Genomic DNA, 19,056 nt, shown 5'->3' with positions numbered 1-19,056 from the left:
AAGTATTGATGAATTACTTTCACCCTAAATTTCGAATTACTTCCCTTTCCCCCGTTCTTTTTATATAAAACAAATGCGTTCCACAAAGCTTGTTCGAGCAAATGGAAAAACATTTTTTTGTAATATTTCTTACCCTGTTTCCGCGTAACAGGGCAGATTGCCAAATGTTGATCAACGCGGTCAACGCCTCCCATAGTAAAATTGTAGTCATTTGCCACAGTAGGACGTTGTTTACCCTGGCCTACATCTATCATGGTGCAACTATGGATAGTGGAAAGGAAAAATACATCCTTTTTGTCCCTCCATCTCATCACCATCAACTTTCCTTTTCTGTAGGCTTTAGTATACCCTCTAGTTACCTTCTTTGGAAATGAAATATTTTTTGGTACACCTTTACGCCTAAATCTTAGAGTCCCGTATGTGTCAGTTTTATTTGAAGTGAGTATCTCGGCTAATTCCGGCGATGTATAAAAATTGTCCGTGGTAAGACAGTAGCCCTTGTTCAGCAATGGTTTCATTAGGCTCATAACTACTTGGGATGTAACAGGGAGGTTTCGATATTGTTGATCAAAGAGAGTATTTTTTCCAGTGTAGATTATTGTGGACCATATGTATCCAGACGACGATTCGCACAGCATATATGTTTTTATACCAAATCTGGATCTTTTGAGGGGTATGTATTGTATCCACCCTAGTTTCCCCTTGTACAGCATAAGGCTCTCGTCAATTGCTACATTTTTTTCTGGTATGTAACCTTCCTGGAATTTTGTTTGAAGATATTGATAGACAGGCCAAATTTTATTTAGTTTGGGATTGGGGTGTGAAGATTCATCATATTCGGAATTATTACTAAAGTGAAGAAACTTTTTTATCAGTATAAATCTCCTATATGACAGTGTTCGAGCAAAAAATGGCGTAAGAAATACAGGATTTTTAGACCAATACATTTTTTCTTCTGGTTTCTTTACTATGCTTTGGACTAAAATTATGACAAAAAAGATTCTCATTTCATTTTCTGTAGTCGGATGCCATAAACTTATGAGGCTGCTGGATGAATGTGGTGTTGTACTGATAAATTGCTCAGCAAATATGTTAGTTTGCTCCACGATCAACTTCAAAAGATTTTCATCAAAGAAGAAATTGAAGAATTCGAATTCCTCCTTATAGTTGTTCATAAATTCGGGAACGCCAGATTTTTCCGTAAATTGAAACGGCTGCTGCGAAATGTCGTTTTCCGGATTTATGTCAACCCACTCCTGAGAACTTGTAGGAATGTCTTCTTCGACATCGCTTACATCATCTTGCGAAGACGAAGAGTTGTCATCTATTGTGGTATCACTCCCGGAGGTGCTAATATTCTCATATTCACTCTCACTAGACATGTTTTACTGACTAAAAAAGTTCACTGGTAAAATAAATGGGTTCAAAGTCACCAATAAAAAATAAATATCAATATACACACACAAAAAGTAAGTCAGTATAGTATTCACATAAAAATAAATGTCATTATTCATACAAAAAACAAATAAAACTGTACAGGAAACAAAAAACGCGCTTCAAAATAATTACGCACTAAAACGCATGTACCGCGCCCCTGACTCGTAGTACTAAGTTGAATGAACCTTACGAAATGTCTCCAAACGACCGCGCGCGTCGACTAACCTTGAAGAATTAACTGAGTATGTGAATTGTATGTATGTATAAACCCATAAGCGTATCATGTTCGTTTTGTAGACATCGAGATGTATTTTTTTCTAAAGCGCGAACGTGATACGGATTAGCGCGCCAGGGCTACGTCACAGAGCGCGTATCGCGTACGTTCAAAGAGGTCGGGCGGTTAAGCATCGGCTTATAACATCGTGGGTCATACAAAACAGAATTAACTGAAAATGAATTGCGATGAAACTTTTGTCGGTTGTTGTGCGCACACCTCCAAAGGTTTCTAAATTAGTACAACCAACTTCTTCTTCTATTTGTATGCATTCCTATACCATTAATCCGATTGCAATGTAACTTTGGTGAGTCGTGCGCACGCCCTTAGAGGTATAAATATTTTAAAGAACATCAATTTTTATAAAAATATAAATGTGTAGATATAACTTGAAATCATTTTTATTTATATTTTTTAATGATATTTTTAAAATAAGTACCTATATATAAAAAATATTAAAACTATGAATTAGTCAGAAATCTTTTTATTTTATTATTATTAAAGAATATAATATTTGGATGTTTGTATGTACCGTCCTGGTGTCGGTTTTTCTTTAGACAAATTCACACATGTAGTCGGATTTCAACAAAATTTGGAGGGTGGACGGAGGCTGACGAGCCGGTGTGCGTTATCATTGTCTCGAATTTCAGATTTAACCCGTTGCACCCCGGGGACAGTTTTACGGTTTTTGCGGAAAAAGGCCGCCGCGTACAGGTCCTTGAAATGCGGCAGTTAATGCTGCAAACCCCATTTTCATAGAAAATGTCGCTAGAATGTGTATATTTAAAAAATATTGGCGTTTATTTCAGCTCGATCGGGGGTCAAATGGCAAAGTTAGATGCAAATAATTGTGTTATTAGAATCGCTAATCGGTAGGGAGACAATTGAGACAGCGCGGCGCGGGCAACGAATGCTGCCAAATTTTCTAATGAATCCAATTCAAAAAGACTCAGCGAGACTCACCCTATGTGCAATTTTCAGCTCTGACAGATTGTATATAGACAATCTGATGATTTGGCGTAAACATTTCTATCGCGATTCCGTATTTTTTAAATTCAATCCTTTGCAGTATACAAATTAAATTTAGAATTTTTAATTTTCAAATATTAAGCCATTCCACTCCTCCAGCCCGATTCAGTAACTAACGACTCGTGTGGGACATCATAGTTATTCGCCAACGTGACATATGTTATCGAAATATGGTATGTTGTAACTTTATCACTACCTGAATTAGTCATAATCCGCGTCGACATTATTGCCCATACCAAAGGGCACTCGTGACTAGAGTCGCCCATACGCCTTGAGTCGGTGGGCATGCGCGTTGATGCCTCGCGCCGATAACATAGTTATGTTTTGAGCTGTCAAAAATGAAAGGCTAGGCTGCGAAAAGATACTATTTTATTATTGGGCTCGCGAGAATAATTACATATTATTATTTTATATTTCGCCAAAGCATTGCTATATATTTGTATCATTCACCCAATTATTGTAAAAGATGTCAATCCCAGAAATAGTTACTTTTGCTGCACTTTTAGGATCACATAATCATCTGCGAAACAGATTTTTTAATTTCCGGTTAAACCAAGAGCTTGTGAGATATCTTTCACAAACTCTGACGCAATATAGGTATAGTATTGTATATTTTGTCGTAAGTTTAATGTTCCTACCTACAAGCGTGAAGAGTTTCCAATGCGAAAATATAAATATGGTTGTACAGCTTAAAATTAATCAAAGACGTAGAAGATGACAATTTGACCCATCATGACGTTTATAATATTATATCCATGGAGAATTAAAAAGTCGTAGGTAGGTATAATGTTGAGACGGATATAACCTTACCTGATTTCAATTAAGATCACTTAACTGAAACTTCTCCTTTCTTTTGCTCGACGAACGATGTAAATTCGTGTACCTATTTCCTGATTTACATGTGTATTTTGATATTTCGTTTCATATGTGACAGTGACCTTGAAAATCAAAACGTCAAAATGAATGAGTATCGCTCACGGAAAGAACACGGAAATTACGCTATACCAATTAACAATAAAGATGCCAAATTATATTATTCGCGATGTTACTAGTTATCTTGAGTTCAATTATGTTAATATTTTATAATGAATAAATACCTACATAAAAATATATGTTATTGAAGGCACTGTGTTTATTTTATATTTATACGATATTGTATGGTTTCGCATTTATGGGAGGTTATTTTCTACGTAAATAACTATATCATATTATACTAAATTAATTGAATATTTAGGTATTATACACAAACATACCCAACAAATATAATAATTTCGTTTGACATTTCATCTCGTACCATAGACATAAATTTTCTCGGTGTTGCCAACTGGTTACTCGCGAGTTAAAAGAGTCCTTAGCGAGTGGCTACCAGAATAGGTATTATGGTATACGACATGAAATGGGCGATAATAACTTGTCATGTCGCACAATTCTCGCACACACGAGTCGATAGTTACAAAATCGGGCTGCTGGGCAGCGGCGGGTGATACTGCTAGTTATTGTATAAATGCAACATGCGTAGCACAACTCTGCATAGCATCGCACTTTTTTTACCTGAGGAAGCATTTCTTAAAATCAATATGATATTGATTATATTTTAGCATAATGTCACGTTTAAGTGTTTCACTATGATTCCACAAACATGATAATCTACCCTCAATATCTGCCAATAGCAGTCTTGTGTATAGAATAGATGCGCAGGGCCAGTATATGTAATGTATGTCATTTTCTATGGCCGGTTTTGTAGGGCGCTTGTGGCATATATCCGGTCAAGAAGAAATGAAATCGGCAAACCAGTCCACAATATCAGCATAATTACCTATATAATAATAAAATGTCAATACTTAATGTAATAGTGTGTATGTAGATGTGTTATTTTTGTCAATTTGGTATACAAACTATCCCGGATTGGTAACAATATTGTGTTCTCATATTTCATTTTTAAAATCTGAAATTATGAATGAAAATTTATTGACTATGCAGTGTTTTTCTCTAATAATTGGTAGGAATAGTGAAAATTGTTTTTTAGGAATGGGAGATTAAAAAGACTGGTTTAACTGTACCATAATGAAAGTATGTACAGTTGTTTCCTATGCTCAAATTTAAGAATAGCACACAAGAATATTATTTTCTGAGATGGTCGGACACTCAGGTGGTAAAATTTCCGAAACGTGCATTCCTAAATTAATGTTTAGACAGGTGCAGGAAACAACTGTAAAAATATCAATGAATGGACAATAACAAATTATTACAAGACAGCAAAACCTGAAAATCAAACATAAAATTAATCAAAGATAAATCTATGACATTACGCATGAGCATTTTACATATCACATACTGATGACTATAGGGCCATATTTGTCAATTATTCATTTTTCGTTTTTTTACACAATAATATGAAATTTTTAAATGCCTTTTGATAGCCAAATAACCAAACCTCTATGGTTAAAAAAATAGTTGGGCCTATATCTAGAGAATATACAATTATAAGTATTGCAACATCTATTTACAGTTATAAGGTCGGGCCACATCTGCAACTAGCATGACTAGTTGAGATTGAACCAAATTTAAAGAAATGCCTGTATGATAAACGTTTTCAAAAAATTATAAAGATTTATTAAGTCACATTTTAACATCAAATGGCGGTTTCTACAAATTTGCAGTTGGGGCCCTATAGTTGTCAATATGCCATATGTATGTGTCTATTTTTACAGATTTCCTTTTTGTATTTGTGAAAAAAAGAGAAAAATATCATTTCCTTTCGAAACAGCACAGCACTGGGCATATTACACTTATTCAAAATCATGTAAAGTATAGAAATTAATTATGAAAAATGAGTTTTATTTAGAAATGCTGACGTCATTCTACAACAATAAACATAATATGTATGTGTATGACATAAATAATTATAAATGTCAGGATTGAATTGAATTCTCTTCTACTCCATACTGACTTAAACTATTTGGTGTATTTTCAATGTATTGTAACTTTTGGAAGTTAATATTATTAAGTTTCTATATGTACCTACTTGCTCTACATTCACTATAAAAAAATATATTATATTCACTAAAACGCCCATTCTCAACAGCTGTGTCGTTGAAGGTTGCTAGGTGTGTCATATGGAACGTGTTTGACCGTATTATTTTGCTCGAAATTTTTAGAATTGGTTTGATTTTGTATTTGGTTTTTTTACACTGAGTATACACTGTGACAAACCAAAAACAAAAATACAATATTGTTTGATACTCTAAGCCATGGGTGGCTAACCGCGGCCAATGGGCAGCATCCTGCCCGTTGGATGTCAACTTGTGGCCCGTGGAGCAGTGAGAAAATAAAAATAATATCAAATGCTGCCGCTAGATGTGCTAATTTCGCAAACTAAGATTCGATATTGGCTCACTCGAATTTGAATTCGCATGCAAACAGGCACATACTCCCAAATGGAATATTGTGAAATATGTTGCGATGAACAGTTAAAGGAGAAATTCCATCAGGTTGGTTTGGAAGAGTTTTACATACATGCTCTAATAATGACCTCGCTATTTGGAAACACTCTGAACTGCTTTTTAGTCGGATGAAGCATATCAAATCCCGAGTGAGAACATGAATCACTGATGTGCATTTGGATAACTGTTTGCGTGTAGGAACAACCTCATCCGATATCGATATTGATGCACTTAGTTCTGCCGCACAAAATCAAACTTCTCACTAACATTTATTATTTTTATATTATTTTGTTTATTTTTTATTATTTAAAAAAAAATCTAATAAATATGTTTGATTCTCATCTTTGTTTTATTTTATTTAATAAGTATATTTTATAATATAAATATTTATTTTTTGTTTTGTGTAATAAAAAAATCAGTTGTGCGGCCCGGTAGAAAATCTAATTTTTAGAATCTGGCCCGGCTGCTGAAAAGGTTGGCCACCCATGCTCTAAGCCATGGTTTCTTAACCGGTGGTCCGCGAAAATTTTTGGTGGGCTGCAAAAATTTTCTGCAGTTCAAAAATAGTTTCCTGGAAACCGAACATTTGAAGTGGGGTTGTAATATATTTCGACAATTGTTGTTTCAAAAATAGTGTAAATATAAATATTTATTATTTTATTCCAATGTTGATGGTCCGCAAAACATTTTTTGATTTTTTTGTGGTCCGCGGATGTAAAAAGGTTAAAAAACATTGCTCTAAGCCAGTGTTTCGCAACCGGTGTGCCGCGGAGCATTGTTAAAAAAAACACAAATAATTTTGTATATTATACAATACTTACTTAATAGCCAAATTTGCGTACATGGCTGGTAATACATCTGAGCACCTGCATGAACTTAATAAAACAATGCAAGGTCAGAATGAACAAATTGACGTGATCTGATAAATTAGAAGGAGCTAAGACAAGGATCTCTACCAGACCACCAATGAAAACAAGCAATTAATTTTGGATCCATCTCAAAAACATTTAAATTTGCTTCAAAAGAAATTTCATCATTACTTTCATACAATCAATATGACTGGATTCGAAACCATTTTGCAACCAATGCCGAAAATTCTATAAAAGCGCTTATGCTATTTTCTGGATATCGGTTAATGAAGAATATCCTCCTATTTCTGACAAACTAAGTAAGTAAGGCTAAAGACTTTTACGTTTATTGAAACAAGCTCAGGTATCATAATAATTAGTCATTTTATTGATATACAAATACATGGGAAAATGTACATTTGGTTCTTCGTCATGCGTTATGTATATATAATTTTTTATCAAATAAGTAGGTAGGAATGCAATTTTGGTACTCTGGGGGCTCTAGCCTGGAGGCCCAAGCTCAGGGGGGCGACGTGGCAGGTCAAGCAAATAAGTGAGATAAACACAAATTACAAATTTGCTCTAAGAGCAAAAAAAAGTTTGTTTTACTTTGCTGGCATTAATATTTTAATACATACGATTGTGGGATACAATTTATTATTTTTGTATCAATACTTGACAAATAATTAGGTGTTGTTAAGCCGACAACTAACCATTATTCACGCGGATGTATTAATAAATACAAAAAATCGCTAAACATAGAATCAATACGATTGATTTTACCTCGAACACCATTTGAAAAACGCTATTTTAAAGTATCACACTGTGTTTAACTTTAGCGATAGGTAGGAGTATAAATTGTTTAACCTGTGGTGTGCTGCGGAATTCTGGGAAGACCTTTAGTGTGCCGTGGATGAGAAAAGGTTGTGGAGCACTGCTCTAAGCGACTTAAGCTTAAGCAATTCTTAACCTTATGTCACCGGAATCGGTGACTTAGTAGAAGTGAGACAAACATGTAATGTGTACATTATTAGAATGCCTTAGTTAAGGTTAATTTAAAATCAATATCTCTGCATTTCACTCAAGTTATATTATGGTAACAAACTGATACTGCATTAATAATTATGTAGTGGGTAATCTCATGCAGAGTGGTACAAAGAGGTGGGGACAAGGATAGGATGGCACATCATTAGCCAATTAGAAGACACCATTGTCATTTTATAGGTTATTTTTGAAATCCAAGATGTTCTTGAAGATGAGCCGCAATGATGGGTGTCATTTTTTTATAGGTCACTATTGGAAAAGGGTTGAGAATCCCTGCCTTCCTGTATATCTTAGTTACTAAGATATACAGGAAGGCAGGTATACCTAAATGGTTTTTCAAAAGATTGCCTATGCAAACTACACTAACAATCTATGTTATCTGTCTAATAACTAAACTAAGGTTGAAATTGAACTGAAGTATAGAATGCTACCTGTAATTTATGGAAATTATTTTTGTATTATTTTAATTAAACGTTGGCAGTCAAAGTGTGTGGTTACATAAAGACAATTATTATTATCAATGTACGTACATACAAAAATAAAACTGCCTTACTAGGTTTCATATTAAAAAATGATTTACTATACTTAGTAAAAGAAATGATAATAGTTCTCTTCTCGCATTATAACATTCACATCTGATAATGAATCGTTTTAATTAATGTTTTGATCATAAAATGGATTCAATAGAAGAATAATACAAATGAATTACGATTTTAAAATGTGCGCCAATAGCAAATTACGCCAAAACACTATTAATATAATCAACAGAATCAAAAATCATGCTTCAATAACTCTGTGTATGACTATCCATTACATGAAATAGATTCAAAAAACTCAATTACATACCATATACACAAAAAATAAATGTTTCTATTTAATTTTTGTTCAAAATAAACAGTTACAGATTTCTTCACACTAAATTCAATGGAGCTCAAATTTTGATTCCGTTTACATACATAAAAGCGTACCAAACGAGTCACGAATTATTAAAATTATGAGTAATAAAAGTGTAATGAAGTTTTAAACATAATATTTTGAAGATCAAAATATTTCTTTTAATCTTCGTCACTAATTTGATAGCTGTAAACAAAGCCCAATGCTACCTCACTTTCTGAAATTACGACAGAAGAAAATTCTTTAAATATATACTTAAATAAAAATAGTAAGGGTAAAAGCATTGAAACATTTTATATAGTAATAAAAATAATAATTGGGGGGGTCTGTCGGGGGAGTCTGTAACCCCTAGAGAGCGCGTCTCCAGGTGGCGGATAGGAGAATGCCCTAATCAAGGGTAGGAGAAAAATAAAATATCTCCCGCGGACCAACAGACCTGGCCCTCCAGGTTGGGGGTTGGGCAGAGGGTTAACCACTCTCTCCCGTGAAATCACCAAAGGTTACTAATACTACACAATACCTCGGACATATGGCAACCGCTTATAGACGACCCGGACCGAAAAATGGACTACGGATAGGATTTTGGAACGTACTTAGTCTATACCGAGCTGGCGCAGCTCAAAACCTAGTGGAAGAACTGTCAAAATATAAGGTCCAAATTACCGCCATCCAGGAAACCCGTTGGCCGGATAGCGGAGAACTTATAGTCGGACAGCATGTTATCTACTATAGCGGAAACACAGAAGGGAAACATGTTTTCGGAACAGGTTTTGTGGTCGCCAGAGAAGTAGCAGATGCTATACTTTCTTTTGAACCCGTAAACGAGCGCATATGTGTGCTCAGAATCAAAGGAAGATGGTTTAATATATCACTTGTGAATGTACATGCCCCGACAGAGACTTCAGAAGAGGCCGAAAAGGATAATTTCTATGATCTCCTTGAAGCGACTTTTGACAGGCTACCGGGACATGATATCAAATGTGTGCTAGGAGACTTCAATGCGAAAATAGGGAAGGAAGCTGTATTCAGACCATTTATTGGAAAAGAGAGCCTACATGATCATTCTAACGAAAATGGTAAAAAAGTGGCTCTCTTCTGCAGCGCCAAAAACTTAATCGCCCGAAGTACCACTTTTCCTCGTAAAAATATACATAAAGTGACTTGGAATTCAAGGGACAGGAAGACTTTTAACCAGATTGACCATTTTCTAATTGATAGACGACACCATAAAGCTATTGAAAACATTCGAAGCTACAGAGGCGCTGACTGTGATACGGACCACAACTTATCGATAGCAACCTTTAGGGAAAAACTTAAAAAGACAGCGCACGCAAATGCGAAGACGAGAGTGAAGTACCATATAGAAAAGCTGACAACTCCAAACGGAAGAGATAGCTACAGAAAAGAGTTACAAAACCAAATCGGAATACTCACCGAAGGAGAAGCCTGGAGTATCGATGAGAGGTGGAAGAGACTAAAAGAAGGAATGGTAAAAGCTGCTGAAGTCTCGATAGGACTGGCACCCAAGAAAGTAAAGTGCCCTTGGTACGACGACACTTGCCGACAAATGGTGGAGGAGAGAAGAGCAGAAAGAGCGCTCTATCTGCAAAATACGCAGAGCGAAGAAGCACAAAAACGATATAGCGAGACGTGCAAAAATGTCCGAAAGCATCTGAGAAAGTGCAAACGAAGCTTCATCAAAAGTAATTTTGAGCAGATGGAAGAAGAAGCAAAACGAAATAAAACTCGATCATTCTTCTCGAAAGTGAGCTTTGAAAAAAGAGGCTTTCAACCTAGCACGCTACAAATCAAAGATCAACAGGGTCAGATAGTGGCAAACAAAGAGCAAGTGCTAAACATATGGAAGTCCCATTTTGAAAACTTACTTCAACGCTCTGTACCAGATGAACCTTTGGAATCGCCAGAAATCGCGACAGCAGAACCTCTTATACCGCCACCAAATAAGGCAGAGTTGATGGGAGCACTGAGTTATTTAAAGAATAACAAATCGGCAGGAAACGATAATATTCCATCGGAGCTTCTCAAGCATGGAGGAGAAACCTTTCTTAGTGCCATGCTTGAGCTACTGCAACAAATATGGGAGGAAGAAAAGATCCCTGAAGAATGGAAAGAATCACTGGTCTGTCCTATCTTCAAGAAAGGGGACAAACTCAACTGTGCAAACTACCGTGGCATCTCTCTTCTTCCTACTGCATACAAAGTTCTGTCGAACATTATTCTCGAAAGAATTCTACCATATGCCGAAAACATTCTTGGTGACTACCAATGCGGCTTTAGACGAAACCGCAGTACTACCGATCAAATCTTTACACTGCGCCAAATCTTTGAAAAGAAATGGGAATACGCCCAAGATGTACACTGTCTCTTTGTAGATTTTAAAACCGCATATGACTCTATTGATAGAGAAGCTCTCTGGAATATATTGAAAGAATTTGAAATACCGTCAAAACTTATAAATATAATAAAAGTATGCATGGACGGATCCAGAAGTAGAATTCATATGCAAGGTAGTATATCAGAATCTTTTGAGGTGACAGCAGGACTAAAACAAGGCGACTCCTTATCACCCATGCTGTTCAACTTAGCTTTAGAGAAAGCCGTTAGAGAAGCTCTGAAAGCAGAAGGTGGAGTTACCCTGAATGGGTCCCATAAAATATTGGGCTACGCAGATGATTTGGTGGTGCTCGGAGAATCTGAAGAAGAAGTCAGAGATATTTTCACTCCTCTGGAGGACACAGCGAAAAGGTTGAACCTACGAGTAAATGTGGGAAAGACCAGGTATTTGAAAATGACAAGAGGCATTGAACCCTCTGGAAACATTGGAATAAGAAACTCCTCGTTCGAGAGAACCTCTCTCTTCAAGTACTTGGGCTCCAACATTACCTCTAAAAATGAAATGTCCCTAGAGCTCTCTGACCGACTGAGAAGTGGAAATGCAGCGTACTTCGCGCTGAGTCGTCTGTTCAGGTCCAAAATGCTGTCCATCAAAACGAAATTCCGGGTGTATAACGTGGTCATCAAGCCAATCGTCATGTATGGATGTGAAACGTGGGGTTTAACAGAAAAACAAGAAAAGGCGCTCCAAGTGTTTGAAAACAGAATCCTCCGGAGAATACTTGGACCCGTCAATGAGAACCACCGGTGGCGCATCCGCACAAACGCTGAGCTCTTCGACCGATACCAACCTAGAATCACTAATATTCTGAGGTCAAGAAGGCTCAGATGGGCGGGCCACGTTGTACGATCTGAAAGATCTAGAACTCTCTATAGGATTTACAAAGGCACACCAGCTGGCACTCGACCTCTTGGCCGCCCTCGACGGAGATGGGCGGACAACATTCAAAGGGATGCGGAAAGGCTGGGGATAGTCAACTGGGAAGAGAGAGCGCTGGACAGAGATGCCTGGAGAAACGTTGTGCAGTCGGCCATGGACCTGAACGGCCCCTAGCGCCAGTTTAATAATAATATATAATTGGGGAATGAAACAAATCTGTTTCATACATAAAATAAATACAACATATTATTGACATGTACCTTGGCTTCATCTAGTCTTCCCAGAGCTTTCAGTAAGTTCCCTAGGTCGCTACGCACACAGTACAGTTCCTGAAAATAAAATAATATTATCAGTAACGTTTTTAACGTCACACTTAAAAATCAGATAATGTGAAGATAAGATATATATTTATCGTTGATTTTTTACCCATGCACGTTGAAGAAAACCTTGAGAAGCACCCCTGCGCATCTATTTTATACACAAGACTGCTTTCGGCCATTATCGAGGGTAGATTATCATATTATGTTGTATTGAGGTATTATAGTTGTTACAATAAGTTAGCCGTTAAACAGTCAAAACTGCTCGTTCACTCAAAAATTTAGCACAGCCAAGAGAGATGTTAAAACAGCACTTATTGTAAAAATTATAATACTTCAATACAAAATATGAAAAACTACCCTCGATAACGGCCGATAGCAGTCTTGTGTATAGATGCGCTGGTCGAATATACGAACAGTGAAAAGTTTGGAAGGCATTCATTATGTTGCATAGATAAATAGCACTTAGACGCCAAAATGCAACTTGGTTCAAGCATCAGCTGGATTCACTATTACGGATTTGTAAATACCAAATTGAACACTTACAGGGTTATATTGCAATGCGGTGATGTACGCTTGGACAGCTTGTTCCATGTCACCAGCGGCTACCAGGGCTGCAGCAAGGTTAATGTAGCCGTCGATAAAGTCAGGCTTTAACCGTACGGCATGTCGGTAGTTTTCCAAGGCTTCTTGTAACTGACCGCGTTCTTTGAAAACATTTCCTAGATTGCTGAAACCACAAACAAAAATTAAATCTTATAGGAGAGCATCTGCATTGGAAAGATAAATATAGTTGCTTAATCTCTAAAAGTTGTATGTCGAACTGGACTAGACATCGTCTTGCTTACGTGTACGTCCATGTCTAGTTGGACTTGACATATGAAAATGATGAATGTCTATCTATTACCTCTGGAACCTCTTCCAATGGTTAACTCCGTTTAGACATTTTTGTGGGTTACGCCACTTCTGCTCTGACCGCCTCAATTATACTTATTAATTATAGAAAACTTATCCCCTAAAAATGTCAAAAAGGAGTGGATGTGATATTTCAAATACGATCATTAAGAAATCCTGCGATAAATTTAAATTGGAATGGCTCTCTGAAATCATCGAAACAGAAATGCGATCTTCAATGCATTCGCAAAAAGTAAGAATTGGTGATATATTTGTTTATTCGGAAACAGATGATTGTGTCAAACACATCATACGCTCTGCAGCAAATATGCAAGGAGAATTCACGTTTGGAAAGAAGTGTATTGAATGGAGGTTGTATCTTTTAAAAAGGAATTTGAGTCAAAAAGCACACTGGGATCCTGTTAAGAAATTGAAAAATTTGAAGACTTGGACTTTTGAAAGTAATAACTGTAAACACGTAGTTAAAAACCCCATTCGTCAGGGTGAAAAGAAACACATTTTTTATAAATGTTTATTTTGCATAAGTGTTTATATTGAACAAAAACAACCCAACATACAAATATATAGAAAAAAACGTTCTGCAAGTTTAGTAGGTATTTAATATATTTTATTAACGAATGATTTTTTCTCTATTTCCTATTTTTTATGTATTTCAAAAATTATCGTTAGTGTTATTATTATATAAAATCACTGAAATTAATAATTACCTTAAAAATATGTTTTAATGAAAAATTTACCGCACCGGGTGACACCAACCCTGGTTATACCACTTGCTCAGATGCGTTGATGATCCACACACACAATATAAAAATTAGACGGAATGTTGTATACAACATATTAGTCCGAATATAACATGACTATATTTGAGATGACAGTTGAAAGGTGAATATTAACTTTGGAAATGTTTTCTGATGCTTGCAAATTGTTAATTTTTTTCAAGTTTATATCATAACTTCTTCAAATGGCTTTATTTATCGGAACTTTGTTTTATCCCTTTTTTCTACATGTTATTATTCAGTAGCAGAATATAAGACAAGGAAGTGTCAATATATAAGAAGAGAAAATTGGTTGACATTGGTAGAGGGTGGACAGAGGAACAGCAGCTGGAATCATTTCATTATCAATTAGTTCCAGAAAAGGTTCCCTTAGACTTAAAATAGCTGTCCTGAAATAATAAATAGTAATGGAGGCAATATTTTCTCAGCAGTTTTTTGATAAGAATTGGAAATATGGCAGTTATATTCTCACATTCAATATTTCTAGATATCTCACATAGAGTTATCAACCAGTGTTCTAAGCATAATTATTTTTAATTCTAGGCAATACCTATATGCTTCAGCAAGGAGAGGATTTTGTTTGATGGCAAGCGTCGAAAAGTGTGCAGATTTGTCTAGGCGGCGGCATTGGAAATGTATTGAGGACAGTAAAAGTAGCACTCCTGTATTTGCATTCTCCTGCCTCCAAAGCTGCATACAATGATGTTCAGCACTGTCATAATCACCGGATTGATATTCTCGGTGAGCCAACTCCAATAAGCCTGTAAAAAAGGATTATAACATTTCATGTTTATCAATCATAACTGTGACACATATGCATGAATGCATCAAGCATAAAACAAACCCAGTAACTAACCAGTTCTATAAACTGTTGTGTGCAAGATATTCTTATTTAATGAATATATCTACTACATGACCCCCACAAATGGGGGGGGGGGGGACTGAAAGGGCTCAAGCCTGGGGACCCGGCCATAGGCGGCTAGGTATGGCGGGTTGACCAGATATGTGAGATAAACACACATCACAAAATTGCACTTAATAGTAAAAAAATCGTAAAAATAACGAGCTAATCAAAGTACAAAAATAATATTAAAATAGATTAAACATAATACATATTTAGTTTTTCAGAAAATTTTCGGTTACAGTGCCACAGATGACCGCATGACCATTTATAATTATTTTTTGGAGGAAACAGTTTATCCCATGCAGACAATAATTATATTAAATATTATAACTTTTTCTGTCAGCGAAGATGCTTTTCGATCCAATAATTGTTAATTTAAAGCTTGACATTTTCATACATTTTGATGTATCATTATCACACACTAAGGTTAGATTATGTTTGATTAAGTTGGGTTAGATTAGGTTAGGTTGGGTTTGGTCTAAAAAGAAAGTTATAAAAAATGATGCGGTCATCTGCAGCACCATTACCAAATTTTCAATAAAGCAAGTAAACCTGAATAAATTCGCTGTACGTTACTCGTTGAAACTGTGCATGTATAAATACCTATACTTTAAATTGCATACATATTGTTATTTACTAATGATTTACCCTTTAGCATTCATTTAATATTTGAATTATAAAATTTAAGTCGATAGTGGCATGTGGTCAAAACTCACCGAATTTTGAGTTCTACTGACGAACATCAATTGATTTGAGGGATGGATGCATTTTGCAAGCATTCATTAACCCAAATTAATAATCCAGCAGGCAGCCGGATAGAATGGGACACCATCGACATCGTAAAATACACAAAACATTGCCTAATGTTTCAATAAACAGTAAGTTTCGCTATGATGAATACAGCTTTTACGAATGATGGGCACTGATAGTGATAACATGCTCTACAATACCTCGATTTAAAAATAATCGTATGTACTTACTCATACATGACAGCTGAGTTATTTCTGCCATATTTTGTATTCACATTAAAAATCAAGTCATTAAAGATATTTTCCCGTCATTTTCCAATACATAAAACAAAATAAAGTTATTACAACAAACGAGACTAAAAATAGTTTCTTTTATTGCATTTCTTGTATGGAAAAAGCTTTTTGATTTACACTTCAACAGTTTACACGACTCACGCGATGTCATTGAAAATACATGCCCATAGACGAATGCATAGACTAATATTAGACCAGTGTTGTAATATTTCCAAAGTGGAACTATAGTACCGAGCCTTCAAAATTATAGTATTTCGGAATAATATATAGAGCACGCGTTGAATGACCAATACTTTTCTACATTTTCAAATATATTTAACATCATTGAATAACATTATATTATTTTGAAAGCCCGATTAATATCTATTACACCGTAATTAATTCCTGTTTATGTATACCTTATGTTCACGTAACCACAAAACATAAACATATTAATCTTTCGAACAGCCAAATACAATTAAGTTGTAAGAATATCCGGCGGACATCGAACATTTTTACGAACATCGGACCTCTTCTTGTTGTTGTTTTTAAAATTGGTGGCGGGTGGATGCTTTGTGCAGGCAGTTATCGCGAAAATTAATGCAATCACTTACGTTCTTTTAAAATAGGAGTTATATTCATGAAACTAGCAAAAGCTCTCTTATTTTACGAACAAAATGTTCCACCACCACAGATGTCTGAAGAAAGGTGGGCCATTTTATTTATGTTGGGTTGCTAACTGGCCTAGTAACTTTGCAAGAGTGCCTTCCAGTCAAATTAAAAACGCGTCCCTTCCAGAAATATGGTGAGAAGAACTGAAATAAACGTATTTAATATCTGGAGAAAATGTTTGTTTGTGAAAATACACGAGTTTTAACGTATTTGACTTGTTTTAGTGACGATCTTATGGAAGTCATCAGCACGGAATCTGGGTTTATCTCCGAACGTTATTCACTTCGATTAAGCTCTCAACTATTATCGGGTCTACTAAGGTTATACAAAGTTCAACTCAATCTATTGGCGGGTAAGTGATTTATGACACAATTATTCAAATCTCATCGACGATTGAAACTTTTTGATTAAAATTAGCGCCCCTTATGATTAGCGCCATCTATTGGCATCACTAGAAGTTTTGACTATGTGAGCCCCGGAACCCGAAAACTATTAATAATTATAAAAACGAAATTGTGACAAAAATAAATAAAAGTCTATGCAATTAAGCGACATAAATAATTTATGTGGAAATCATAATGTAATAATAATATTACACCATGCTAATTATTTGTCAGCACTTCATATATTGTGTAGCTTGAAGATTACATTATAAATTTTCATCGCTTGCTGTTATTCTGCGCAGTCAAAAAACCCCAACGATCGACGGGATATTGATGTGGAATCTGAAACAATAATTTTAAAATGTAATGTTAATTAATTAAATCACAATGATGGTCGCCATTTACACTTTTGTAAGAATACATAAGTATAGACATTTTATATGTAATTTACTGAAGCGTTAACTTCTTTATATATTTATGTTTGCGTTGGTAGATTTTGCAAATTTTCAAGGGACTTTCAAGTGTATATCATCATCATCATCAGCCAGGGTCAATCCGCTGTCCAGTCGATGATCCCAGTTACGCACGATGTAAGCTCCTTCCTGACGCAACAATTGATTCTACAAGGTTCATATTGAACTTACGAAGATCTTCTCGTATGTTTTTACGTAGAGTTTTGCACAGCGTGGAGTATTCGAGATCATTTGCAACTTGTTGCTCGCTTTTCGTACTCCTACGCAGCTTCATAAGATCCAACGTTTCCTTTGAAAGTTTGCTTACTCGTTCAACCACAGCAGCAACTGTCTCTTCCGAAGATTCTATAATGATTTTTGTTATTGCCTCGGTGTTTTGTAGGGAGATGGGGTCATTTTCAGCCTGGAAAGCCGCTAGCCTGTTCTCCAGCTCTTGTTGGAATTCGACTCTGCTTCTCAAGCCTCTGCGGACTCTGGGCTTCTGCATCAGTTTAGATCTCTCACGTTTGATGTTAAATCGTACTTTACACCTTACCATTCGGTGGTCGCTGCCAGTATTAAATCTGTTAATGACTGTGCAGTCTAGAAAAATATCCTTCTTGTCGGTGAGGATGTAGTCGATTTTGCTGGTTCGTTTTGCTGGGCTTCGCCATGTCCATTTTCGAGAAGGGTTCTTTTTGAAGAATGAGTCCATGATGTAGAGATTGTGGTTTTCCGCAAACTCCACTAACATGTCTCCTCGGCCATCCCTGGTGCCATGTCCGAAGTGCCCGACCGCTACATCATCCTGGTGTTGAGATCCGATTCGTGCATTAAAGTCCCCCATGATGATAGTGAAGTGACATTTCTGTTCATTTTTCAACGTACTGATTTCTTCATATACCTCATCCACTTCTTCATCAGGTGAGTTTTGAGTGGGCGCATAAACTTGCAAAAGCAGAATCTGGTATCTTTTGCTGAGCTGAAGTGTTAAACTTGCTACTCTATCTGTGTATATGTACAAGTGTATATAAACATAATATAATAAAATTAGACTACCCATTAATTTATTTTATTATCAGCTGTACGAATTGTAAAACCTTTTTATCAGTACGGTTTAAAAATACCGAATATCAATATTATTCTGACACTATAAGATAATATTATACTATATTTTATTTTATTTACATCAATGTCAGTCCACTCGAATAATATTGCACGATTGTTTTTGTTTTGAAAATAACATGTAGAATTGACATGAAATTTGAAAATAATGACATGACATCAGTGACAAATAGTCTCGCAGCTCGAGTGTTGATTGGCTGGGCCATGAGTGAGCTCTGATTGGTCA

The 19,056-nt window shown here is 35.8% G+C and overlaps 3 protein-coding genes across 3 annotated transcripts in view; 1 reads left to right on the top strand and 2 right to left on the bottom strand.

Moving 5' to 3' along the window:
• Window positions 1-16,371, bottom strand: part of LOC147079855 (intermembrane lipid transfer protein VPS13B-like) — a 109,402-nt gene extending 93,031 nt beyond the window's left edge. Inside the window, exons 1-4 of the mRNA XM_085945106.1 lie at window positions 16,157-16,371; window positions 14,823-15,033; window positions 13,128-13,311; window positions 12,525-12,593 (exon numbers count right to left, since the gene is read on the bottom strand). The gene's annotated coding sequence lies outside the window, so the exon portion shown is untranslated. The remainder of the gene's footprint in view (window positions 1-12,524; window positions 12,594-13,127; window positions 13,312-14,822; window positions 15,034-16,156) is intronic.
• Window positions 9,499-13,861, top strand: LOC147079856 (uncharacterized). Its single transcript, XM_085945701.1, has 2 exons — window positions 9,499-11,109; window positions 13,766-13,861. The coding sequence occupies exons 1-2, from the start codon at window positions 9,499-9,501 to the stop codon at window positions 13,859-13,861; spliced, it is 1,707 nt and encodes a 568-aa protein (XP_085801827.1).
• A 1,461-nt stretch (window positions 16,372-17,832) lies between the features above and the next one.
• On the bottom strand, window positions 17,833-18,552 carry LOC147079854 (uncharacterized). Its single transcript, XM_085945695.1, has one exon. It carries the CDS (start codon window positions 18,550-18,552, stop codon window positions 17,833-17,835), a length of 720 nt encoding a protein of 239 aa, XP_085801821.1.
• Between the last annotated feature and the right edge of the window lie 504 nt (window positions 18,553-19,056).

The sequence above is a fragment of the Rhyacophila brunnea genome, unplaced genomic scaffold (genome assembly GCF_057557595.1).
Source record: "Rhyacophila brunnea isolate RB1 unplaced genomic scaffold, BYU_Rbru_1.0 scaffold_1, whole genome shotgun sequence".
Lineage (NCBI taxonomy): Eukaryota > Metazoa > Arthropoda > Insecta > Trichoptera > Rhyacophilidae > Rhyacophila > Rhyacophila brunnea.
Note: the sequence above shows the minus strand (reverse complement) of the source record. Positions and strands in the feature narration are given on the sequence as shown.

What these genes read in the sequence shown, in the direction of transcription:
- LOC147079854 (XM_085945695.1), bottom strand. Translation starts at nt 18,552, where the DNA reads ATGGGGGACTTTAATGCACGAATCGGATCTCAACACCAGGATGATGTA.
- LOC147079856 (XM_085945701.1), top strand. Translation starts at nt 9,499, where the DNA reads ATGGCAACCGCTTATAGACGACCCGGACCGAAAAATGGACTACGGATA. An exon ending in AAGAATGGAAAGAATCACTG is followed by an intron (nt 11,110 to 13,765) that starts GTCTGTCCTATC and finishes ATTCGGAAACAG; the next exon opens with ATGATTGTGTCAAACACATC.